At 52.9% G+C, this 26,685-nt stretch overlaps 1 protein-coding gene across 1 annotated transcript in view; it reads right to left on the reverse strand.

Moving 5' to 3' along the window:
* Positions 1-26,256, reverse strand: part of GRIN2D (glutamate ionotropic receptor NMDA type subunit 2D) — a 51,937-nt gene extending 25,681 nt beyond the window's left edge. Inside the window, exons 1-9 of the mRNA XM_031659088.1 lie at positions 25,546-26,256; positions 19,589-20,208; positions 10,649-10,763; positions 10,186-10,397; positions 9,737-9,905; positions 8,767-8,920; positions 5,578-5,703; positions 5,146-5,375; positions 2,715-2,875 (exon numbers count right to left, since the gene is read on the reverse strand). Of these exons, the coding sequence (XP_031514948.1) occupies positions 2,715-2,875; positions 5,146-5,375; positions 5,578-5,703; positions 8,767-8,920; positions 9,737-9,905; positions 10,186-10,397; positions 10,649-10,763; positions 19,589-20,208; positions 25,546-26,010 (2,252 nt within the window). The 5' untranslated portion in view covers positions 26,011-26,256. The remainder of the gene's footprint in view (positions 1-2,714; positions 2,876-5,145; positions 5,376-5,577; positions 5,704-8,766; positions 8,921-9,736; positions 9,906-10,185; positions 10,398-10,648; positions 10,764-19,588; positions 20,209-25,545) is intronic.
* Between the last annotated feature and the right edge of the window lie 429 nt (positions 26,257-26,685).

The raw sequence follows: 26,685 nt of genomic DNA on the forward strand, positions 1-26,685 counted from the left end.
AGCCGAGATTGCACCACTGCACTCCAACCTGGGCAACAGAGCGAGACTCCATCTCAAAAAAAAAAAAACATTTTTTTTTTTTGTGAGTCAAGGGGTCTCACTATGTTTCACAGGCTGGTCTTGAACTCCTGGTCTTAAGTGATCCTCTCACCCTGGCCTCACGAAGCTTTAGGATTACAGGTGTGAGCCACTGCAACGAGCATTAGAAATTTTTTAAGCCAGGCATGGTGGCTCACACCTCTAATCTCGTAACTTCAGGAGGCTGAGGCAGGCAGATCACCTCATGTCAGGAGTTCAAGACCAGCCTGACCAACATGGTGAAACCTCGTCTCTACCAAAAATACAAAAATTAGCCAGTCATAGTAGTGCACGCCTGTAATCCTAGCTACTCAGGAGGCTGAGGTGGGAGAATTGCTTGAACCCAGGGGACGGGGAGGTTGCAGTGAGCTGAGATCGAACTACTACACTCCAGCCTGGGTGACAGAGTGAGACCCTGTCTCCAAACAAACAAACAAAAACAGAAATCAGATCGTACCCTTCCTTACATAAAGTCTTCACTCCCCAAGGCTTCTCACTGCCCTTAGTGTCAAGTCCAGCCCTGACCTTGGCCTCATGCCCAGAATCCTCCCCTCATCTACTCTCTCACCTCAGCTCCTTGCCCTTCACCCACACTGGCCTTCTTGCTGTTCCTCCAGTAAACCAACACCACACCTTCCTCAGGCCCTTTGCACACCCTGTTTCCTCCACCTGAAGGCTTTGCTTTCGGAAGTCCACCTGGCTAGCTCTTTCACCTCCTGCAGGGCTCTGCACAAATGTCACCTCCTCCGAGAAGCCTGCCCTGAACACCCTGGTGAAAGTATCCCAGCCCAGCCACCCTCTAGTTCACCATCACTTTCTGAAAAGATCTTGATTTTTCTGTTTGCATGTTTATTGTTCATTTCCCACCTCTAGACCTAGGAATCGGGTCTATTTGTTCACTGCCCGGTGTAGAGTAGAGGAGAAGAAAAGTGCACACGGAAGGACTAAGTAAATGCAGGACAGGGAGAGAGTTACTGTGCTCAGCCTTGTTGGAATCGTGGGCTGCACTTTGGGGCCTCAACTCAACTTTTTTTGTTTTGTTTTATTTTTGAGACGGAGTCTCTCTCTGTTGCCCAGGCTGGAATGCAGTGGCGCAATCTCGGCTCACTGCAACCTCCGCCTCCTGCATTCAAGTGATCCTCCTGCCTCAGCCTCCCAAGCTGCTGAGATTATAGACGCCCACCACCACGCCCGACTAATTTTTGTATTTTAAGTACAGACAAGGTTTCTCCATGTTGGCCAGGCTGTTCTCGAACTCCTGACCTCAAATGATCTTCCTGTCTTGGCCTCCCAAAGTGCTGGGATTACAGGTGCCTGTCCCCACACCCAGCCTAATTTTTTTTTTTTTTTCTCGAGACGAGTCTTGCTCTGTTGCCCAGGCTGGAGTGCAGTGGCACGATCTCGGCTCACTGCAAGCTCCACCTCCCGGGTTCACGCCATTCTCCTGCCTCAGCCTCCCGAGTAGCTGGGACTACAGGCGCCCGCCACCATGCCCGGCTAGTTTTTTGTATTTTTTTTTTTTTAGTAGAGACGGGGTTTCATAGTGTTAGCCAGGACGGTCTCAATCTCCTGACCTTGTGATCCGCCCGCCTCCCAAAGTGCTGGGATTACAGGCGTGAGCCACCGCGCCCGGCCATAATTTTTGTATTTTAAGTAGAGACGGGGTTTCACTATGTTGGCCAGGTGGTCTCCAACTCCTGACCTCAGGTGATCTGCCCACCTCCGTCTCCCAAAGTGCTGAGATTATAGGCGTAAGCTACTGAACCTGGCCTCTGAATTTAACTTCATCCCTATGATCTGGGAAAGGGATGTAAAAAGATAAGAAACACAATCCAAGCATTGATTCCAGTGAGTTCAGGTCTAATGATAATGATAATATCAGCAAACACCGATAGTGCACCAGGCACTGTTCTAAATAAATAAATAAATGTTCTGAATGGATTAACTAGTTTAATTCCCTTTTTTTTTTTTTGAGATGGAGTCTCACTCTGTTGCCAGGCTGGAGTACAGTGGCATGATCTCAGCTCACTGCAACCTCCAACTCCCGGGTTCAAGCTATTCTCCTGCCTCAGCCTCCTGAGCAGCTGGGACTACAGGCGCGTGCCACCACGCCTAGCTAATTTTTGTATTTTTAGTAGAGACGGGGTTTCACCATGTTGACCAGGATGGTCTAGATCTCCTGACCTCGTGATCCACCTGCCTTGGCCTCTGAAAGTGCTGGGATTACAGGCGTGAACCACCGCGCCCGGCTTGCTAGTATAATTCTTGTAACGACCTTATGAGCATTACAGTTGGGATACTCTTGTTATCCTCATTTTATAGAGGAGGAAACAGAGGTTCAGAGAGGCTGAGTAACTTGCCCAAGGTCACAAAGCCAAGAAGGGGAAGAGCAAAGATTTGAGCCCTGTCAGTCTCACCCCAGAATCCAGAACTACTGCATCCCAGAAAATATCCCAAGGAACCTATTCCTGGGAGGAGGAGTCCCCTTCCACCCTGGGTGACCTCCACCCCCCAAGCTGACCCACCCAGGGCTGACCTCTGGGACTGAAGGAATGAACCTGGACCCCTTGCCAACTCTGAGCATCCTCAGGTCCCCAGTGGCCCCACCCCCACCCCCGGCCCGAGTCTGCGCTGACCCTGCCTTGAGCTGAGTGAGCGCTTCCTCTACGCGGGGCTGGTTGTAGCGCACCATGTAGCTGTGCATGTCGGGATAGTTGCTGCGGATGTTCTTCTCCGTGGACCCGTTGGGCACGGTCCCAAACTTCAGGGGCGGGTACTGCTCCTGGGGCCTCTGGAACTGGGGCAGAATGGGGAGTGATTAGGGCACCCTCCGCAGGGACATCCCTAACACAAAGCCCCCATTCTGAGAGACACCCGCTATCTGGCAGACACCCCGGTCCCAGAAGTATTCCGTATTTCTCAGCACTTGCTCACTACCTTAGGAAATGCTTTTTCACTCCCACCCAGCACACACAGTTGCAGACACGTAATCCAAAAGTTCATGAGAAGCCTCCCTGAGGCCCCTGATGTGCCAGGCGTTAAGCCTTCACTTACTGAATCGCGGGAGGTCCCGGGGGCAGAGACTGGCATGGCAGGAGCTGGGGCCTGTTGCTATTTACCAATCCGTTCAGAAATAGTTCACTATTTATTTATTTATTTATTTTTTTTTGAGACGGAGTCTCGCTCTGTCGCCCAGGCTGGAGTGCAGTGGCGCGATCTCCGCTCACTGCAAGCTCCGCCTCCCAGGTTCATGCCATTCTCCTGCCTCAGCCTCCCGAGTAGCTGGGACTACAGGTGCCCGCCACCTCGCCCTGCTAATTTTTTGTATTTTTTAGTAGAGACGGGGTTTCACCGTGTGAACCAGGATGGTCTCGATCTCCTGACCTCATGATCCGCCCGCCTCGGCCTCCCAAACTGCTGGGATTACAGGCGTTAGCCACCGCGCCCGGCCTCACTTTTTTTTTTTTTTTTTAAATGGAGTCTCGCTCTTGTTGCCAGGCTGGAGTGCAATGGGCAATCTTGGCTCACTGCAACCTCCACCTCCCAGGTTCAAGCGATTCTCCTGCCTCAGCCTCCCGAGTAGCTGCGATTACAGGTGCCCGCCACCATGCCCAGCTAATTTTGTATTTTTAGTAGAGATGGGTTTCTCCATGTTAGCCAGGCTGGTCTCAAACTCCCGACCTCAGGGGATCCGCCCGCCTTGGCCTCTCAAAGTGCTGGGATTACAGGTATGAGCCACCGCGCCCAGCCAACTAAAACAAGTTTTGCAAAACCAAACTTACTACATAAGATGCAGTCAACTATTCTATTCTATTCTACACCATTCCATTAAAAACTGCTTATTGCAACCCATCAAACTGATTTCTCAAGCCTCTAATAGGTCATGTCACCCAGCTGGTTAATCACTTTAGTCTCAAAGTGTGCTCTGCAAACCACCAGTCCCTCAACAAATGGTGATTGCAGTGAGGTGCGTACAGGAATGGAGGGAGTGAGCATTTAGAACGATTTGACAGGATCGTTACTTGTCTGTTGAATCTAATAAATAAAAATATGAGTTTGGCTCTTTTTTTGAGGTAGAGTCTCACTGTGTCACCCAGGTTAGAGTGCAGTGGTGTAATCATGGCTCACTGCAACCTCCACCTCCCCGGTTCAAGCGATTCTCCCCCCTTAGCCTCCTGAGTAGCTGGGACTACAGGCACCCACCACCACACCTGGCTAATTTTTGTATTTTTAGTAGAGACAAGGTTTCACTATGTTGGCCAGGCTGGTCTCAAACTCCTGACCTCAGGTGATCCACTCACCTCGGCCTCCCAAAGTGCTGGGATTACAGGCGTAAGCCACGGTGCCTGGCCAGGTTTGACTTTTGTCTGTCTTGGTTTTAGACCTTATTTTACTTTTCTAATAATTCATTTCCGTTGAATTTTACAAAAGCATTGTCTGCAATAGACTAGAAGTTTCTTTCTTTCTTTTTTTATTTTTGTTTTTGAGACGAAGTCTCACTCTGTGGCCCTGGCTGCAGTGCAGTGGTGCGATCTCCGCTCACTGCAAGTTCCGCCTCCTGGATTCACGCCATTCTCCTGCCTCAGCCTCCAGAGTAGCTGGGACTACAGGTGCCCGCCACCACGCCCGGCTAATTTTCTGTACTTTTAGAAAAGACGGGGTTTCACGTGTTAGCCAGGATGGTCTCGATCTCCTGACCTCGTGATCTGCCCACCTCGGCCTCCCAAAGTGTTGGGATTACAGGCGTGAGCCACCACGCCCGGCCTTAGGAGTTTCAAAAATTAATCCTTCCTCACAGTTTGACAGAAGCACTGGTTCTAGAATATCCCATTTGGCACAACTGCCCCTAGAACATTCAAGGACACCCTCTTCCCTAGGAATATTTAAAATGGCGCATCGTGAACCGTGTTCTTTCTCCATCCACAACATTCCATTCTACCATTCTGGAATTCAGAGACCCCCTTCCCGCCCTCCCCCCACTCCCTCCCCCGCAAGAATCCCCTCTAATCTACCACATGCCAAGCTCTGTGACCTCCAGCCCCAGCCCATCCCTGGACCCACACACACCTTGCGGTCACTGAGCCCGGACACGGTATCCACGTACTCCTCCTGGATCATGAAGGCGGCCAGGTTGGCTGTGTAGCTGGCGAGGAAGATGACGGCGAAGAAGGCCCACACCAGCACCATGATTTTGCTGGTGGTTCCCCGGGGGTTCTCCACGGGCACTGAATTATTGAACACCAGGGCCCAAAGCAGCCAGATGGATTTCCCAATGGTGAAGGTTGAGCCTCCAGGGCCTGCAGGGGGCCAGGACGTGGACATGGACCCCAAATCCCTTCTCAATAAGGGAGCAAAAGGAAGAACTACAATTCCCAGTGGCCCTCAAGGCATCTGGCGCCCTAGCTTGACCCCCCCCTCCAGGGGCTGCTGGGAAATGTAGTTCTCTCTCTCTGTGGTTCGGGAGCTCCGAGGCCGGGGGATGGAGGAAGGGGGACTCACGCTTGCCCGTGGCCAGGCTGCGGTTGTAGCCAACAGGACTGAGGTACTCGAAGATGAAAACAGTGACGGCGACCACAGTGAGGCACATAACGAACATCATCACCCACACAGCAGGGCTGTAGGGCTCTGGGGACAAGGGAGTGTGTGGTCATGGCTCAGCCAAGCAAAAGACTAGGGAATGAGGCTGGGGCGGTGCCTCCCGCCTGTACTCCCAGAACTTTGGGAGGCTGAGGCAGGAGGATCACTTGATGCCTGGAGTTCAAGACCAGCCTGGCCAACATAGTGAGACCCTGTCTCTACAAAAACAAAACAAAACAAAAAAACACCTAGGGTACTACCTGAAGGTGAACAAGGTGCAGCCCAGATCTGACCCCATCCTATTCTGGCCCTTTCTCTGTTTCTCCATCTCTGAGATAGTCTTATGGCTCACCCAGACCCCTAAGAGGCAGCCATTCTCAAAGAGAGCCATCGCAGGCATGTCTGTGGTTTCAGCCACAAATAGAAACTGTCTCCTAAATGTTTCCTGAGTCACAGGCCCAAGCCTCCACCTACCCCAGCCATCCCCCCAGGCCATTCATCATGTCCCATGCTGAGCCCAGACTAGCTCCCATGCTCCCCATGATGGGAGCCCCACCATCCACCCAGTCACAGGCCCAAACCCCATGTGCCATCTCCCCTCCCTCTCCCTCGCTGGCCACAGCCTGTCAGTCTCCAGCCCCACGCTCCTGCCCCTGATGCTACTTGGGCCTCTCTTTTTCCATTCTCATGGCCAACAGGGCTCAGGCCTCATCTCCCACCAACCATTTCCCCAGCGTCCTGAGCTCCTGTCTGTCTCTTACAGCCTATCCCCCACACAGCACAGAGACGACCTGGCCCCTCCCCTGCTTACAGCCCTCCCCGGGCTTCCTAGCACCCCCAGGACAAAGTCCCTGCCACTCAGCCTTGTCACACTCTCCTCCCTGGCCTAATCACTCTGTCAGTCACCCATGCTTTAACTACTCAGAACTCACAGGTGGCTGGGCGTGGTGGTTCACACCTGTAATCCCAGCACTTTGGGAGGCTGAGGTGGGAGCATCACCTAAGGACAGGAGTTGAAGACCAGCCTGGCCAACATGGTGAAACCCCATCTCTACTAAAAATACAAAATTAGCTGGGCATCGTGGTGGATGCCTGTAGTCCCAGCTATTCAGGAGGCTGAAGCAGGAGAATTGCTTGAACCCAGGAGGTGGAGATTGCAGTGAGCTGAAATCGTGCCATTGCACTCCAGCCTGGGTGATAGAGCAAGACTCTGTCTCAAAAAAAAAAAAAAAAAGAGAGAACTCGCAGGTGCCTGAACCAGCGACACCCTCTCTTACTTGTCTCCTAGGTGCCCCTGCTAGAGGTAACACCCTGCGCTGTCCTAGACAACCTCCCATTCACGGGTCCCCTCCTCACATTCGATAACCGTGTGTCACCCCTGGAGCTCACCAGCAATAAACCCAAATCACCATTTCATTGAGATTAGGACCAGGTGATTCAACTTCCCAGGGCCAAGTGTGAGCTGCCAGGACTGCCCCCGTCACAGCAAGGTCAGCACCCTGGACTGTCACTGCGGCAGCTGGGGACACGCCTGTCACCTCTGCTGGGCAACTTGGTGGGGGCATAAATAGGACCTTGTCACTCCCCTGCAGTGTGCTGCCTGCAAACAGGGGCCCCACGTGGTGCTTCTCAGTGTGCCCTGCAGAGACCTTGGTGCAAAGAGGAGGCCACAGGAGACACCGTTGGGCAAAATAAACAGAAAACAAAATACAAAGGAAGGGATGGCTCTTCTTCCAGCCCCTCCCCTCTCCCAGGAGCTTTGCTCACACTTCAGAGAGCAAGTGGAAACTGACAAGCACTGTTGCCCTTGGCGGAGGCACGCTTCTCTGGCTCAGCAATGGGCCATCTACCCTATCCATCCCAAAGCCACCAGCCCATCTGGTGGGCAGCTCCCTAACCACACCCTGCGTCTGTCTGTTGTCGCCTTCCTATTGCACACCCCCACTCTGTCTCTGGCATGAGCCTTGCAGTAGCATCTCCACCAGCCACTTGCTTCCACAAACTGGGATTTTTTTCTTTTTCTTTTTTTGAGATAAGAGTCTGGCTCTGACATCCAGGCTGGAGTGCAGTGGTGCCATCTTGGCTCACTGCAACCTCTGCCTCCTGGGTTCAAGCCTTCCTTACACCTCAGCCTCCAGAGTAGCTGGGATTACACAGAGCTGGATATTTTAAAAGCCTAAATCTTATTATATATCCCCACACCATCTCTGTAGTTAAAATCCTTGTCCAGGTTCAGTGGCTCACGCCTGTAATCCCAGCATTTTGGGAGGCTGAGGTGGGCGGATCACCTGAGGTCAGGAGTTTGAGACTAACCTGGCCACCATGGTGAAACCCCGTCTCTACTAAAAATACAAAAATTGGCCAGGCGTGGGGGTGCTTGCCTGTAATCCCAGTTACTTGGGAGGCTGAGGCAGGAGAATTGCTTAAACCCAGGAGGGAGGTTGAGGTTGCAATGAGCCGAGATTATGCCACTGCAACTGCATTCCAGCCTGGGCGACAGAGTGAGACTCTGTCTCAAAAAAAAAAAAAAGAGAGAGAGAGAGAAGTTTATCTTCTGTCTCCTTCACAAGGCTGAGAGATCCTAGCGGACAGGGATTTGTGTCTTCCTCCTTTGCCACTGTGTTCCCAGTGTGGAGCCCACCGCCTGGCACATAGTAGGTGCTCAGTAAACACTGATGGTGACTTAAGTGCTTACAAGGTATTGGTACCATGCTAATTTGTTCTCTTCGTCTTATACTTAGGTACAGCAAAACACTTGGGTTTTGTGGGGCCTGAAGCTTGCACAATTTGGAGGGCTCTCTTTGAGAAAAAATAATTCAACCTTATGGATATAAACCAGGTGCAGCGTTTGGAAGCTGCAGTGCAAGAGACGGCTCCTGAATTCAAGCTTCTTTAGCCTCTTGACAAAATGTCTTCTGGGTAGGGAAATTATTTCTTCCATCTTGTAGATTAGGAAACTGAGGCTCAGAAATGATGTCACTTCACCGAAGTTGCATTGGAGGTTCAGTATCCATGATACCGGGAACCCAGGTTTTCTGATCCCAGGGCCCACACGGTTGGGGGCAGCTACTTTGCCTAGGGCTGGCTCCCTGTCCCAGGGCCCCAGCTTACCGAGGAAGGCCGAGGGGGACACCGTGCCATTGCTGCGCGCCACCATGACGCTGATGCCGGTCTCCACGAAGGGGACGGAGAAGTCCACGATCTCGGAGCGCTCCTCGTTGATGGTAAGGGAGCCGATGGCCATGTCTGCGCGCTGGTAGAACACCTGGGGTGGGGGCGATGAGGAGTGGGCGAGGGAACCTGGCTCAAGCGGACAGACTGACACAGACGGCGGGCAGAGACGGGCCCCGGGAGCAGATCAGTGACAGGGTGAGGGAAAGGGCTAAAAGGGATTGCGGGGTGGGTGAGGAGGGAGGGGGACGCAGAGTGGGGAAAGGAAGGGCGGAGGTGAGAGATGGGGAAAAAGATTGGGAATTGGTAGCCCGCGTCCTAGCCCGCTGCTCCCAGAAAGTCCTCAAGGCCTTGGTCCACATCTTCCCGGCCCCACCCTCTTCTCCTAGGAGTCCCACCTTCCTAGCCCCGCCTCCTCTGCCCCAAAGTCCCTCCTCCAAGCCCCGCCCCTGACACCTCCTGATCCCGCCCCTTGTTCCAAGGCCTGTCCTTCCCGCGGCCCCGCCCCAGGCCCCGAATCAGGTGTTTCCTCCATTTGGCCGCGCCCCTACCCCAGGGTGCCCGCCTCTTGTTTTAAATTTTTTTTTTTGAGACGGCATCTCGCTTTGTGCCCAGGCTGGAGTGCAGTGGCGCGATCTCCGCCTCCCAGGTTCAAGCAATTCTCCTGCCTCAGCCTCCCGAGTAGCTGGGATTACAGGCGCCTGCCTCTACACATGGCTTATTTTTTGTATTTTAGTAGAGACGGGGTTTCACTGTGTTGCCCAAGCTGGCCTCGAACCCCTGAGCTCAGGCAATTGGCCCGCCTCGACTTCCCAAAGTGCCGGGATTACAGGTGTGAGCCTCCGCGCCGGGCGGTGCCCACCTCTTCACTCCGTCCTGAAGATTCCCTGCCTCCCGTCCACCCCCTCACCTCCCCGATCATGCCGTTCCAGACGCCATCGATCTTCTTTCCGTGCTTGCCGTTGGTGACCAGGTAGAGGTCGTAGCTGAAGCCGATGGTGTGCGCCAGCCGCTTCAGAATGTCGATGCAGAAACCCTTGCAGCAGCGCTTTTCCGGGCGGGGGGCATCCGGTGGAGGGCTGCGGGCAGTGACCAGGCTTGGGGAGTTTGGGGACCCCCTCCTTAGATTCTCCCATGAAGAGAGGATATGGAGGAAGGGACAGGCAGCAGCTAAAACTATGGTTAGCGCTTTCAGGGGGAAACTGAGGCTCAAAGAATTCTGAGGTTTGCCCAAGGTCACCAAGCTGGAGGGCTTTGTGGGTCCTGGGTCCCAAGGGAGGAGGTGGCTGGGGGCCCGGACTACTGGGCTTCACGGGAGGAGGGTTTTGGAGCCGGAACTGCTGGATCCCGAGCTGTCACCTGTGGGTTCGGTTGAGCTGGCTCCGGCAGGGGACGGAGTCTCGGATGCAGGTGCCACTGATGGGGTCTGCAGGCTCCACGATGACAAACGGCCTCTCCTCCAGCGTGGCCACCGTGAGATGCTGCGTGTCGTCCACTGGCTGCAGGAAGCGACCATAGCGGGACCACAGCGGGTACTTGAGGCGGAGCGTCTGCTGCTCCCAGCTGCCCACCTTGGCCAAAGGGAAGGAGAGTCAGGCTTCCTGGTGTATCCTGGCCATCATGATCCTCTTCCTCAGACCTAGGTGTGTGGGCAGCAGCTTCCTCCAAGATCCAGGAGCCCCTCCCACCTTCAGATCCCAGGACCCAGGAGTCCAGGCTCCCTGTCTCCTCCTCCCTCTTAGTCCAGGACCTCAGAACTCCCTCTGCCGGGATGCAGGAGTCCAGGCCCTCTGCCATGCCCGAGGTCTGGGCTGTGACTCACCACCTCCCACGTCCTGTCTCTGGTGAGGGAGATGACCACCAGGGAGGGGTTTACTAGGAAGCCATCCTCATTGAAGGAGTAATCCCGGTTATCCCACGTGATGTTCATGAAGTACCTGCCCAGGAGGAGGGAAAGGAGACGTGCTGGGACCTGGGCTGGACCTTGGCAGCTGAAGGCAGAGAAAGTCCCCTTTCTACCCATCAGCCCCAGCCCAGAGCTGGAATCTCTCCTCTTTCACCCCCAAGGGCTCAGAAACGCGAATATACCCCTTCCCTGCTCAGCACCCTCCCTTTGGCTGCCCATTGACCCCAGGATAAGGTTCCAGACTCTCAGCTTGGAGTTGAGGCCCTAGAGTCCCCTTTTGTTCTTTCTTTCTTTTTTATTTTTTTTTAAATTATTTTTTTTTGAGACTATGCCTCGCTTTGTCGCCCAGGTTGGAGTGCAGTGGGTCGGATCTCACTCACTGCAGCCCTCCTCTGAGTTCACGCATTCTCCTGCCTCAGCCTCCCCGAGTAGGCTGGGACTACAGGCTCGGGCCCAGCCTCGGCTAGTTTTTGTATTTTTTTTTTTTTTTCCTTTTTGTGGAGAACGGGGTCTCACTATATTACCCAGGCAGGTTCAACTCCTGCTCAAGCTATCCTCCCGCCTCTGCCTCCCTGAGAGCTGGGATTACAGGCGTGAGCCACCGCGCCCGGCCAGGTTTTGTATTTTTTAGTAGAGATGGGGTTCCACCGTGTTAGCCAGGATGGTCTCGATCTCCTGACCTGGTGATCCGCCCGCCTCGGCCTCCCAAAGTGCTGGGATTACAGGCTTGAGCCACCACGCCCGGCCCTTTCTTTCTTTTTTAAAGCAGAGATGAGATTTGACTATTTTTCCCAGTTTTTTTAAATTTTTTTTTAGACTGAGTCTTGCTCTGTCACCCAGGCTGAAGTGCAGTGGGCGTGATCTTCACTCACTGCAAACTCCACCTCCTGGGTTCAAGTGATTCTCCTGCCTCAGCCTTCTAAGTAGCTGGGATTGCAGGTGTGCACCACCATGTCCAGCTAATTTTTGTATTTTTAGTAGAGACGGGGTTCCACCACGTTGGCCAGGCTGGTCTAGAATTCCTGACTTCATATGATCCACCTGCCTCAGTCTCCCAAAGTGCTGGGATTACAGGCATAAGCCACCGTGCCCCGCCTCTTTCTTTTTTTATTTTTTTAATGCTTTTTTTTTTTTTTGAAACAGAGTTTTGCTCTTGTTGCCCAGGCTAGAGTGCAATGGCATGATCTCGGCTCACTGCAACCTCTGCCTCCCAAGTTGAAGCAATTATCCTGCCTCAGCCTCCCGAGTAGCTGGGATTACAGGCGCCCACCACCATGCCCAGCTAATTTTTTGTATTTTTAGTAGAGATGGGGTTTCACCATGTTGACCAGGGTGGTCTTGAACTCATGACCTCAGGTGATCCGCCCGCCTCAGCCTCCCAAAGTGCTGGGATTACAAGCGTGAGCCACTGCGCCTGGCCTGGCCCGCCTCTTTTTCTTTTCTTTTTATTTTTTCTTTTCTTTTCTTTTTTTTAAGTAGAGATAGAGTCTCACTATTTCTCCTGGGCTCGTCTTGAACTCCTGAGTTCAAGTGATCCTCCCACCTCAGCCTCCCACCGTGGTGGGATTACAGGCGTGAATTGCTGTGCCAAGCCCCGAGAGTCCGTTTTTGTTCTGGCTTTGCCTTCCTCTGAAGCCGCATATCTGAGACTTTCCCACTCTCAAACTCTTTTCACCCCATAATTCTTTTTTTTTTTTTTTTCCTGTGTCAACACTGGTTGTAAGGTGACTCCCAAACATGTCAAGTGATTTCTTATCTCTAGGCCTTTGCAGATGCTGTTCTTTCTGCCTGAAAACCCTTATACCACCCCTTATCCTGACCAACTCTTCTTCTTATTTATTTATTTATTTATTTATTTATTTATTTATTGAGATGGAGTCTTGCTCTGTCACCAGGCTGGAGCGCAGTGGTGCCATCTCAGCTTGCTGCAACCTCCGCCTCCCAGGTCCAAGCGATTCTCCTGCCTCAGCCTCCTGAGTAGCTGGGATTATAAGCACAGGCCACCACGCCCAGCTAATTTTGTATTTTTAGTAGAGATGGGGTTTCACCATGTTGGTCAAGCTGGTCTTGAACTCCTGAACTTGTGATCCGCCCACCTCGGCCTCCCAAAGTGCTGGGATTACACGCATAAGCCACCGCGCCCGGCCTATTATTATTATTATTGTTATTATTATTATTATTGTTTTGAGATGGGGTCTCACTCTGTCACCCAGATCGGAGTGCAATGGCGTGATCTTGGCTCACTGCAACCTCTGCCTCACAGGCTCAAGTGACCCTTCTACCTCAGCCACCTGAGGAGCTGCTGGGACTTTAAATGTGCACCGCCATGCCCAACTAATTTTAATTTTTGTATTTCTGGTAGAGACAAGGTTTCGACGTGTCTCCCAGGCTGATCATAAACTCCCAAACTCAGATGATCTACTTGCTTTGGCCTCCCAAAGTGCTGGGATTACTGGCATGAGCCACTGCTCCCGGCCTTGACCAACTCTATGTGTCTTAAAGACTGAGCTCAAACGTCTCCTCCTCCGGGTAGAAGTGCCCAGGGCCGGGGATGGCAGGGGGTGTCCTTGGACTCCTCGATATCTTCACTATGCAACGTTGCCCTGTATACTCTGCCTCTCATGTCACCCACCCAGTCACTGGACTAGACTCTCAGCTGCCTTCTTCCCTCCCCCTACCCAGCCCATCTGTCCCCAAGTCTCCTTCTTCCTGGGCTGGGGCTCTCTCTGCTCTGTCTTCTTCTGTGCCTCCCCACAGCCCTCCTAGGCCCTCATCCCAGCCTCCTGCCTGGGCTCCAGCCTCCAATCTCTCTACTCCAGTCTGTTCCCTACCAGGTCCCAGAGGCGTCTTTCTATACCCAAAATTCATGCCACCCATCTCCTGCTCATCACCCACCCCTGGCTTGGCAGTGCTGTGGAACAGATCCAGGCCTCTCAACCAGGCATTGAAGGCAAAGGCCTGGTGCCACCCACCTCCCAGCCTTGTCACCACTGTGACTCCATTTTTTTTTTTTGAGTCAGAGTCTCACTCTGTTGCCCAGGCTGGAGTGCAGTAGCATGATCTGGGCTCACTGCAACCTCCGACTCCTGGGTTCAAGCGGTTATCCTGCCTCAGCCTCCTGAGTAGCTGGGATTACAGGCACACACCACTGCAACTGGCTAATCTGTGTATTTTTAGTAGAGACGGGGTTTTGCCATGTTGGCCAGGATGGTCTCAATCTCTTGACCACGTGATCTGCGTGTCAGCCTCCCAAAGTGCTGAGATTACAGGCGTGAGCCACCATGCCGGGCCTGTCACTCTGACTCCTAATTCTGTGGCCTTCATCTGCTTGGAACTGTTGTGGTCCCACCATCTGCCCAAGTTTCTCTCCCCTCTGGGTTGTTGCACATGCTGTTTCTTGACTGGAATACTACTTCCAGTGAACTCTCCACTACTCTCAGAATCAAATCCAGGCTGGGCGTGGTGGCTCACGCCTGTAATCCCAGCACTGTGGGAGGCTGAGGGGGGCAGATCACTTGAGGTCAGGAGTTTCAGACCAGGCTGGCCAACATGGTGAAACCTCGTCTCTACTAAAAATACAAAAATTAGCCAGGCATGGTGGTGGGCTCCTGTAATCCCAGCTACTTGGGAGACTGAGGCAGGAGAATCACTTAAACCCGGGAGGGAGGTTGAGGTTGCAGTGAGTCAAGATCGCGCCACTGCACTCCAGCCAGCCAGGCAACAGAGTGAGACTCTGTCTCAAACTAAATAAATAAATCAATAATGAAGTCCAAACCCCTGCCCCTGGTCTAAAGGCCCTTCACAAGCTGGGCCCTGCAACCCTCTCCATCCACTACTCATACCTTCCTTCCCCTTGCCCACTATGTTCCAGCCACACCAGCATTGCAGGCTCCCAAACAGGCTTCCAAACAGGCAAGCTATAATTTGGATGTCTGTCTGCTCCAAAACTCATATTGAAATTTACGGCTGGGTGCAGTGGCTCATGTCTGTAACCCCAGCACCTTGGGAGCCTGAGGTAGGCAGATCACCTGAGGTCAGGAGTTTGAGACCAGCCTGGCCAACATGGTGAAACCCCATCTCTACAAAAATACAAAAATTAGCGAGGTGTGGTGGCAGGCACCTGCGGTCCCAGCTGCTCGGGAGGCTGAGGCAGGAGAATAGCTTGAATCCAGGAGGTGGAGGTTGCAATGAGCCTAGATTGCACCACTGCACTCTAGCCTGGGCAACAGAGCGAGACTTCCTCTCAAGAAAAAAAAAAAAAAAGAAATTTCATTTACATTGTGATGGTATTGGGAATTAGGAGGTGGAACCTTTTTATTTCCTTTTTTTAGAGACTGAAGCTTACTCTGTCACCCAGGCTGGAGTGCAGTGGTGCAATCTCCGCTCACTGCAAGCTCCGCCTCCCAGGTTCACGCCATTCTCCTGCCTCAGCCTCCCGAGTAACTGGGCCTATAGGCGCCCGCCACCACACTGGGTAATTTTTTGTATTTTTAGTAGAGACTGGGTTTCACCATGTTAGCCAGGATGGTCTCGATCTCCTGACCTCGTGATCTGCCCGCCTCGGCCTCCCAAAGTGCTGGGATTACACGTGTGAGCCACCGCACCCAGCCCTCGGAGGTGAAACCTTTAAGAAGCATTTCGGTCATGCAGGCTCCAGTGCCCTCACAAATGGACTAAGGCTGTTGTTGCAGGAGTGGGTTTGCTTGATCTCCCCCACTTCTCTCTTTGCCTTTCTGCCATGTGATGCCTTCCATCGTGTAATGATGCTGAAAGAAGACCCTCCCCAGATGGTGACATCTTGATATTGGACTTCCCAGCCTCCAGAACCAAGAGCCAACAAATTTCTGTGTGTTATAATTACCCAGCCTATGATGTTCTGTCACAGCAACACAAAACAGACTAAGACAAGGCAGTTCCAGCCCCATAGGCTTTGCACCTGCTGTTCCCTCTCCCTTCACTGAGATCTTCCAATGCTTGGCTCCTTCGCTTTATCCATTTCTTTCTCTCTCTCTCGCTTTTTTTTTTTTTTTAAGACGGAGCCTTGCTCTGTCACTGAGACTGGAGTACAGTGGTGTGGTCTCGGCTCACTGCAACCTTCGCCTCCCGGGTTCAAGTGATTCTCCTGCCTCAGCCTTCCAAGCAGCTAGGATTACAGGCACCTGTCACCACGCCCAGCTAAGTTTTGTGTTTTTTAGGAGAGACGGCATTTCCCCATGTTGGCCAGGCTGGTCTCAAACTCCTAACCTCAAGTGATCCGTCCACCTCAGCTTCCCAAGGCCCTGAGATTACAGGTGTGAACCAGCACACCTTGCCTACCTATTTCTCAAATTTTAATTTTTAAAATTATTTTAGAGACAGGGTCTCACTTTGTTGCACAGGCTGGGCCGCAGTGAAGAGATCACAGTTCCTTATGGCCTCAATCTCTGAGGCTCAAGTGATCCTCCCACCTCAGCCTCCCAAGTAGCTAGGACTACAGGCACACACGACCAAGTCCAGCTAATTTTTTTTTTCTTGTTTCTTTTTTTGAGATGGAGTCTCGCTCTGTTGCCCAGGCTAGAGTGCAGTGGTGCAATCTTGGCTCACTGCCAACTATGCCTCCCGGGTTCACACCATTCTTCTGCCTCACCCTCCAGAGTAGCAGGGACTACAGGTGCCTGCCACCACTCCCGGCTAATTTTTTGTATTTTTAGTAGAGACAGGGTTTCACCGTGTTAGCCAGGATGGTCTCGATCTCCTGACCTCGTGATCTGCCCACCTCAGCCTCCCAACGTGCTGGGATTACAGGCATGAGCCACCATGCCCAGCCAATGCCCAGCTAATTTTTAAATTTTTTGTAGAGATGGAGTTCTCACTATGTTACCCAGGCTGGCCTGGAACTCCTGGCCTCTAGTGATCCTCCTGCCTCAGCCTCCCAAAGTGCTGAGATTACAGGCGTGAGCCACGGTCTAGCTATCCATGTTTTTTAACCTCCAAATTTCACCTATTCAGAAAGGCCTTTCCTGACCACCCCACCTAGCATAGCCCCCTATGCATTTCTTATCACATTCCCCCATTTGATTTTCATAGCAGAAGTTATTGCCTGCTTGATATTTCATTTTCTTTACTTATTTGCTCATTGCGTTTCTCTTTTATTAGACTGTAAGCTCTGAGAGAGCAAGGACCTTATTTAATACTATATATACCCTGTGCCTAAAGCAATGCTTGACACATAGTAGACTTTCAATAAAGGGCGTTTCAATCAATAAATGAATCAATGAGCAATTCATCCCTCAGTCACAGCTCAGATATCTCCTCCTAGAAACCTTCCTGATTCCACAGGCTGACTTGTGACTTTTGCACCCTGGTTTGGAAGGCAGACTGAGGCTGATACATTTTCTCTCTTGGGATGACATTTTGCTATGAGATCTGGAGGGATGAGTTGTGACCAGCAAGAGCTGAAGTTATGAGGGAGAAGAAATTCTGGGTAAAGAACTAAACAGCCTCTGGGAGAGGCAAGCCTGAGAAACAAAGAGAAAGAGAGAGGGAGGGAGGAGACGGACAGAGGGAGGGAGGGAGAAAGCATAGAGTAAGAAGGACAGAACCAGCCGGGTGCGGTGGCTCACGCCTGGAATCCCAGCACTTTGGGAGGCCGAAGCAGGCAGATCATTTGAGGTCAGGAGTTCCAGACTGGCCTGACCAACATGGCGTCTCTCTTAAAAATACAAAAAAAGTTAGCTGGGCGTGGTGGCATGTGCCCGTATCCCCAGCTACTCAGGAGACTGAAGCAGGAGAATCGCTTGAACTCGGGAGGTGGAGGCTGCAGTGAGCCCAGATCGCGCCATTGCACTCCAGCTGGGCAATAGAGTGAGACTCTATCTCAAAAAAAAAAAAAAAAAAAAAGAAAAAAGAAAGAAAAAAAAAAAAAAAAAAGATAAAAAGAAGGAACCAGACAGAGCTGAAACAATAGCTGGCCCCAGGCTTAGCCTCAATTCCTGGCTTCTCATTCCTCTCTGTGTTTATTTTTCCAATAAACCCCCTTTTCCCTAAGGAAATTCCAATGAGACTCTGCTTCGTGCATCCGAAAATCTCCTGGCTTAGCCAGTGCTTCTCTCCGTGCCCCCGCCATGCCCGCATGACCTCCATTACTGCAAGCATCATGCTGCGTTGCCATTATCCCCGTCCCTGTCTGCCACTCTTACAGGACCCTGCGTTCTTTGAAGAATAAGTCCATGGTCTTATTCATCTATGTTCCCAGCGCCCAGCATGAGCCCTAGTTCCTAGCGGGTGCTCAGTAAGTATTTATGAAGAAGGGATGCTTTTCTCACCCCCTTTTTTTTTTTCGGGGATCCTGATTTCCATCTCACCAGTTCTCAATTCCCCTCTTTTAGGTCTTCTTCCCCACCCATCATCTCTTCCCAAATTCACCTCATCCTCATTCAGGATTAAAGATCTCTCTTTTCACAGTTCTGTCACCAAATTCATCAATTTTTCCACTCCCAGAGCTTCCTATCGTGGAGATGCTGTTTTCCAACAAACTCTGTTCTCCTCTTCTAAAATCATAGTGTGTAAATTGGGCACACACTTGTCCAGCTAGGATTGACATTTCCCAGTCTTCCTTGCAGTTGGCCTATGCCATGAGCCGCAGTAATAACCAAAATATCTAGCAATCGGCACTGCACGGGCGCTAGCCAATCGGAATGGACGTCTAGCCAGGAATGGAAGTCTAGCCTATGGGAATGGACGTCTAGCTAACCAGAACAGGCATCTAGCTAATCCCAGCAGACGTCTAGCCAATCCCAGCAGACGTCTAGCCAATCAGAATGGACACCACTGTCAACAACCAGTAAGCCAGCCCTGACCATATGACTACCTTCTCAACAGTAAGGTATGAGGTGTGTCCATTCTGCCTCACTTACTCAAAAGGAAAGTGCTTGCTGTCCACTTCCTCTCTTTTCCCCCTCTCATGAGCTGCAATTCAGACATCCGCACGACCTGCTTCGACTATGCAGAGAGGCCAGAGCAACCAGGTGGTAGGACCCTGGGTCCCTGAATGATCACATGGATCAGCAGTCTCCTGATAACCAGGAATGCTCATCTCTGGGTTGTTATGTGAAAGAGGAACAAACTTCGACCTCATATGGGCCACTGGATTGTTGGGTCTTTTTTGCTACTGAAGTTCAGTTTATAGTCTAGGTATTTAGACTAAATCTAAAATGCTCTCAAGTGTAAGATGCACCACAAGGCCGGGCGCGGTGGCTCAAGCCTGTAATCCCAGCACTTTGGGAGGCCGAGACGGGAGGATCACAAGGTCAGCAGATCGAGACCATCCTGGCTGACACGGTGAAACCCTGTCTCTACTAAAAAATACAAAAAACTAGCCGGGCGAGGTGGCGGGCACCTGTAGTCCCAGCTACTCAGGAGGCTGAGGCAGGAGAATGGCGTGAACCCGGGAGGCAGAGCTTGCAGTGAGCCGAGATCTGGCCACTGCACTCCAGCCTGGGCGGCAGAGCGAGACTCCGTCTCAAAAAAAAAAAAAAAAAAAAAGATGCACCACAAAGAAGGACAAAAGTGCTGCCAATTAAGCCATGATAAGCCATCAGTTATAAGACACATCTCGTTTTCAAATACACTAAAATGTGAAAAATTATGCGTCTTAGAGTCATGAAATATAGTAATTCACTCACTTTATCTCAGACGCTTTTTCCAAATTACTTGATTTAACCTCAGAAAAGAGACCCAGTTGCACCCACTTTACAGAAAAGAAAATTGAGGCTCAAAGAGCGGATGTGAACCATCTGAGCCACTCATTCAGTGAGTACTGCAGGTAGTTAGGCTCTGGGAGCCCTCCCACATCCCTCCCGTTCCAGCCCCACTCACCTATGCAGACTCTCGCCGCGGTGGGTGCGGTTCTGGGCGCGACAGTCGTGGCCGAGCTCAGGAAGGAAACCATAATCACGCAGCAGGGCCTGGGCACCTCTGGCCACTACGGCCACGCCAGCTGCCACTCGCCGAGCCAGGTCATCCCGCCAGCCAGCCGAGCGCACTGCAAACAGTCCGGCAGGAAGGGGGGCGCCTCCTGGCAGAAGAGGGGGCTCACCAGGGGCCCCAGAGCCCCCGCCTCCAGCCAGCTGGGGCCCCACCATGAACCAGACGTAGCCAGACCCAGTGAGGCCAGCCTCCTCAGCTGCGCGGAACACGGGCTCGGCCTCCTCTCGGGCGCAGAAGAGCAGGCGGATCTGCGCGCTGACACTGCGGAGCTGGGCACTGAGCACCGCCTCGCCCGCCCCAGGGTCCAACGTCAGCGCTCCGCGGTGCTCCCAGCCCACCAGACTGCCGTCAGTCAGCACCTCGATGTAGGACAGGAAGGCCCGGTGGCCAGGGGCACGCGTGGTCACGGCTACAAAGGACGTCCAGTCGTACTCCTCCAGCACCTCAAAGATGACCTGAAGCTGTTGCTCGGTGGAGGAGCCCAGCTGCAGGAAGGTGGAGCCCTTCTCCTGCCAGGAGGGACGAGGATGTCAGGACTCCCGATGTGGGGACCTCATTTCTCAGCAATGAATAAGAAGACCACAGCTCCCAATATGGCAGACTGACTAGATAGGTTCACTAAATCCATCTCCTTTTCCTCCTGGGGCACAGGGCTAGATCTGGATTAGGCTTAGCCACGTGACTGAGTTATTCTAGACTCATCCATAAAACCTTACTGTTTCTTTTTCTTTTTCTTTTTTTTTTTTGAGACAGAATCTTGTCTGTCGCCCAGGCTGGTGAGCAGCGGCATGATCTTGGCTCACTGCAACCTCCGCCTCGTGGGTTCAAGTGATTCTCCTGCCGCACCCGGCCTAATAAAACCTTACTCTTTTTTTTTTTTTTTTTTTTTTTTTTTTGAGAAGGAGTCTCGCTCTGTCGCCCAGGCTGGAGTGCAGTGGCCGGATCTCAGCTCACTGCAAGCTCCGCCTTCCTGGTTCACGCCATTCTCCCGCCTCAGCCTCCCGAGTAGCTGGGACTACAGGTGCCCGCCACCTCACCCGGTTAGTTTTTTTGTATTGTTTTAGTAGAGATGGGGTTTCACCATGTTAGCCAAGATGGTCTCGATCTCCTGACCTCGTGATCCGCCCGTCTCGGCCTCCCAAAGTGCTGGGATTACAGGCTTGAGCCACTGCACCTGGCCAAAACCTTACTCTTGAAGCTTACTCTTTTCCCTGTTTGAGGGCAGATGCAGAGGCCCCAGAAAACTCTGAAGTCCTCTGAAAGGGATTACAGAGCCACGAGAGAGAGAGCCTGAAACCCCGAGTCACCGCATGGAGGAAAGCCACCTCCAATCAGGAACACCTGTTTGGATTTTTTTTGAGACGGAGTTTGGCTCTTATTGCCCAGGCTGGAGTGCAATGGTGCAATCTTGGCTCACTGCAACATCCACCTCCCGGATTCAAGCAGTTCTCCTGCCTTAGCCTCCCAAGTAACTGGGACTACAGGCGTGTGCCACCATGCCCGACTAATTTTTGTATTTTTAGTAGAGACAGGTTTTCTCCATGTTGGCCACGCTGGTCTTGAACTCCTGACCTCAGATGATCCACCCGCCTCGGCCTTCCAAAATGCTGGGATTACAGGCGTGAGCTACTGCGCCTGGACTGGATTTTATGTGAATGAGAAATAACCTCCTGTTGGGTGATCCACTGAGATTTGGGAGTTCATCTGTTCCGGCAGTTAACATCACTGTCATTAACACAACCAGCATCCAGTAAGGGAACTACAGTTCCCAGCACCCACTGAGAGGGACTGGTTCCCTGAAGGCAGTGAGGAGACTACATCTCCCAGCATGCAATGAGGGTGCTGATGGCATTTTCCAACTGGAAGAAGCTTTGCAAAGTGTACTTTCCCTTCTTTGGTTTTCCTCCTACCTCTCTGTCACCTCTTCCTCTGCCTCCTTTGCTGGCCCTTCTTCCTCAGCCAGAATGCTAAGTATAGGAGTGCCTTAGTGTTCTCTTGTCTTCTTGATTCCTCTCTCCCTGGTGATCTCAACCAGGCCCATGAGTTTAAAATACTGTCTGCCACGCTATCCAATATGGTGGCTGTTAGCCACTCATAGCTATTCAAATTCAAATTCAAATTCAAGTTAAATAAAATTTATCCTGAATCAAGGACCAGAGGAAAAAACTATTAAATAGAATTTAAAAGTTAGTTTTCTGGTTGCACTAACCACATGTCAAGTACTCAACAGCCACATGTGGCTTGTGGCTTTCAAATTGGACAGAGCAGCTATAGACCACCTTCATCTTTGCGGAAGGTTTTATTGGATAGTGCTGGATATGCTAATGGCTCCTGTCCTCAGTCATAACCTCTCGTGTGAGCTCCAGACAAATCTATACCCCTGCCTTTTTTTTTTTTTTGAGACAGCGTCTTCCTCTGTTGCCTGAGCTGGAGTGCAATGGCACAATCTCTGCTCACTGCAACCTCCGCCTCCCCGGTTCAAGCAATTCTCCTGCCTCAGCCTCCCGAGTAGCTGAGATTACAGGTATGCACCACCACGCCCAGCTCATTTTTGTATTTTTAGTAGAGAGAAGTTTCACCATGTTGGCCAGGCTGGTCTCAAACTCCTGACCTCAAGTGATCCACCCGCCTCGGCCTCCCAAAGTGGTGGGATTCCAGGCATGAGCCAGTGTGCCCAGCTCATCTCTGTTTTCAATCTTGCATCTTCCAGTCTATTCTCCAAACAGCAGCCAGAGTGATTGTTTCAAAATATTAATTGGATCACATCCCTTCTCAGTTGAAAACCTTCCAGTGATTCTACCTCAGAATCAAAGCCAAAGTCCTCGCCATGGCCCTGCATGACCTGGCCCCTGTTGCTTCTCTGACCTTTCATCTCCTGCCACCCCAATCCCCCAATGTGCTCCAGCTACACTCCCTTCTTGCTCTTCCTCAAATACATCAAGCTCCTTCCTGCTTTAAGGGCTTTGTCCTTCGTTGTTCTCTCCTGGGGACACTTTTCCCTAGCTCCTCCATGCCAGACCTCCACCTGACACCTCCAGCTCAGATGTCACCGCCTCAGGGAGGCCTCCCCTGACTGCCATCTGTTGAAACTCCATCCTCAGTCATTACAACATCCTGTGTTGATTTCCTCCAGGACTGCCAGATTTTACTGTTACTGGTTTTGTGTGTCTCACCATTAAAATGCAAGCTCTATAAGGCAGGGACCTCATCTCCCTCTCTTTTTTTCCCCCCTCTAGAACTGTATTCCCCAGGAATTAAAACAGCCCTGGCACAGAATCAGCTCTCAATAAATCTTCCTGTAATGCAATGAGAACAGCAAGTGGGCTTTTTCCCTAGGCTCATGCCTGTGGTAAAATGCGTAGGGGACACTGCAACTGTCCTGAGGGGATGAGGTCTTTTTGTTTATTGTTTTCTTTGAGACCTAGTCTCACTCTCCCCCAGGCTGGAGTGCAGTGGTACGATCTTGGCTCACTGCGATCTCGGCTCACTGCAACCTCCGCCTCCCAGGTTCAAGCGATTCTCCTGCCTCAGCCTCCTGAGTAGCTGGGATTACAGGCACGCGCCACCACGCCCGGCTAATTTTCGTATTTTCAGTAGAGACGGGTTTCTTCATGTCGGCCAGGCTGGCCTCAAACTCCTGACCTCAGGTGATCCGCCCGCCTCGGCCTCCCAAAGTGCTGGGATTACAGGCGTATGCCACGGCATCTGGCCGGAAATGAGGTCTTACTGTAACGCAAGGAGAACCTCTTCCTTCAGTAGGTGAAGGTGGGCTGAGGGGACCACATTCCCAGCATTCAATGGGGCACAGATGGAGCTGCGAAGATCACTCTTTCTTCCATCCGGGGGCAGCAAGGGGACTACATTTCCCAGAATGCTATGGGCGTACACTGAGCCGACCACAGTGCCCAGCGGACAATGAAACAGAGCGGACCACACTTCTCAGCAGCAATGAAGGCACGAGGGATCACGTCTTTGAGTATGCCTCGGAAGTGGCAGTTAAGAAATAAGTTTGCGGCCGGGCGCGGTGGCTCAAGCCTGTAATCCCAGCACTTTGGGAGGCCGAGGCGGGCGGATCACGAGGTCAGGAGATCGAGACCATCACAGTTGTACAGTGAAACACGTCTCTACTAAAAGTACAAAAACTAGCCGGGCGAGGTGGCGGGCGCCTGCGGTCAGCTACTTGGGAGGCGAGGCAGATAGGCGTGAACCACGGGAGGCCGGGAGCTTCCAGTGAGCTGAGATCCTGGCCACTGCACTCTCCCAGCCTGGGCTGACAAGAGAGCTGAGACTCCGTCTCAAAAAATAAAAAACAAAAACAAAACAAACAAAGGGCTGGTTGCCTTCCCAGGGTATCTGCCTGAAAGTACCATGCCAAGGGGAACAAAAAAGTCGGACAGAGGTTCTTCCCAGAACGCTCTGGACAGGAGTACTAGGAGCCTCTGCATACAACAGTGATGCAGTCACACGGCATATGAGCCCTTTGGCATGAGGGAATGGGCAGATTGAGAGCTCCCTCCATTATCCATCCATTCCTTCCACCCCTTCCCACCACCCATTCTTCCATCCATTGGCTTCATCCATTCTCCTTCTTCTTACTCCTTCCACCACCAAAGTCAAGCCTTTCCTTCCATCCACCCAGCAGGCTCCTTTTGTTCCTCATTACTTCAAGTCCGTCTCCACCATAAGCCTTCATCCTCTGGACTCTAGCTTTCCACACCTCACAGGGGGTACACCCCTTCTCAAACCCTACTCTCAGGACCGGCTTCCTCCCTAGACCCACCCCTTTATTAGAGTGCTTAGGCCCCGCCCCTACCTTGCCCCGCCCTAACTGGCTAGCCCCGCCCCCTTCCCTGACTCACTCCTTCCCTGACTGGCCTCGCCCTAAACCTCAATTCCTTGCTTCCTAGTTCTACCCCTTGCCCGTCCTCCTCTCTCTAATGACTCCTCCTCTTTTCCGACTCTTCCACTTAGAAGATGGTTCCTCCATCCCTAGCCTACATCTAGACCCTAGGCTCAACTGGCCGAACGCCTCCCTGAACTCTGTCCTTGGTACCTGATACCTCTGATACTTCCTGGCTGCCACCTCTCCACTAGACTTCGCCCCTTTCTTTCTGAACTCTATTTCTTTTCTTTCTTTCTTTTTTTTTTTTTTTTTTGACAGAGTCTTACTGTGTACACCCAGGCTGGAGTGCAGTGGTACGATCTCGGCTCACTGCAGCCTCCGCCTCCCGGATTTAAGCAATTCTCCTGCCTCGCCCTCCCGAGTAGCTGGGATTACAGACGCCCGCCACAACGCCCGGCTAATTTTTGTATTTTTCATAGAGACGAGGTTTCACCACGTTGGCCAGGCTGGTCTCAAACTCCTGTGCCCTCAAGTGATCCGCCGGCCTCGGCTTTCCAAAGCTCTGGGATTACAGGCGTGAGCCACCGCGCCCAGGCCCATTCCCTTTCAACTGACTTCTTCCTGCGCTGATCCTAGATCCCACCCCTCCCTCAGATTTTGCCATCTGGGGCTAGTCCCTTTTCGTTACCAGTCCCCAACCCTTCCCTCGATTCGCCTTTTCCACAGACCTTTACCTACAATGAATGGGCCCACGTCCTCCCTATACTCTGATCATCGAGGACTGGCCTCTTTCTGACCCTAACAGCCCAGGTTACCCTACAGACCAGCCCGCTCCAAGTCAGCCCCGCCTCTTACCTAGCCCTAAGCCCTGCCTGCCATCTGGGCCCGGCTTGTCCCAGATGCGGACCCACAGGACAGTCCCCGCCCCCTCTAGGCCCCGCCCCCGCTGGCTGTCCCAGGCCCGCCCCTCCTGTGGCCCCGCCCCGCCCCCGGTCGCGCGCACCTTGGGCGTGAGCACGAGCGCGGCGCCGCCGTGCACGGCCACGATGGGCAGCGAGGTCTGCGCCGACAGGAAGTCGAGGATGGGCGCGACGGCGGGCGCGCGCGAGTCGTCCTCGAAGACCACGCCGTGCACGCGCAGCCCCGACAGCAGGTCGCAGAGCTGCAGCACGAGGCTGCGCGGGTCCGAGCCGTTGAGCACCAGCGCCACAGGCCGCACGTCCAGGCCCGGGCTGCGCACGGCCGCCGCCACGGCCGGGCCCAGGCGTGCCGCCTCGGCCGCGTACGCGGGCCCCGAGAACACGAGCGCCACGTTGAGCGGCCGCGCCCCGCCGGGGCCCCCGCCGAGCCCACCGGCGCCGCCCGGCCCCGGCGCCTCCTCCGGGAACGGGCTGGCGCAGGCCAGCGCCAGCAGCAGCAGCATCTTAGCGGGGCCCCGAGGGCCGCGGGGGCCACCGGCGCCGCGCATCGCCTGCGGGCCCCGCCGGGCGGCCTCTGAGCGCCAGGGCCGGGAGAGACAGAGAGGAGAGGGAGGCACAGACGGGAGACGCAGAGACAGGGAGACGAGATAGAGAGACACACCGAGGAGATGCAGCGAGGGACAGGCGCCGAGATGGGGAGGACAGGGAGCGGTCGGGGTGATGGAACAGAGGGAGAGACAGGAACGGAGGACGAGAGAGATGGAGGGGAGAGAGACAGAGGGAGAGACGGGCAGAGGGACAGAGAGATGGAGGAGAGACAGGCAGAGACAGAGGGAGACACAGACACAGAGGGAGGTGGAAGAGAGAGGTGGGGAAGAAACACCAGAGGAAGAGGTGAAACAGGGAGAGACGCAGAGATAGGGCGAGACAGAGGTAGGAAGAAGTGGTGTATGGGATTGGGGGAGACGCAAAGGGTGGATAATGGGGTCAGGGAAAGATACAGAAGTAAGAGGGGAGAGAAGAAGAGAGACAGACGAGGTGGGGATGGGGAGACCCACAGAGATGGGATCAAGATAGGAATAGAGAGAGACCCAGGGAGACAGGGAGGGAAAGAGTGGCAGGAAGAAAGGGAGAGACGGAAGAAGCAACAGAGACAGGGAGAAGACGGAGAGAGAGAGGACAGAGTGACAGAAACGGGAATGAGGGAGGCCCAGGAAGAGGAT

The sequence above is a fragment of the Papio anubis genome, chromosome 20 (genome assembly GCF_008728515.1).
Source record: "Papio anubis isolate 15944 chromosome 20, Panubis1.0, whole genome shotgun sequence".
Taxonomy (NCBI): domain Eukaryota; kingdom Metazoa; phylum Chordata; class Mammalia; order Primates; family Cercopithecidae; genus Papio; species Papio anubis.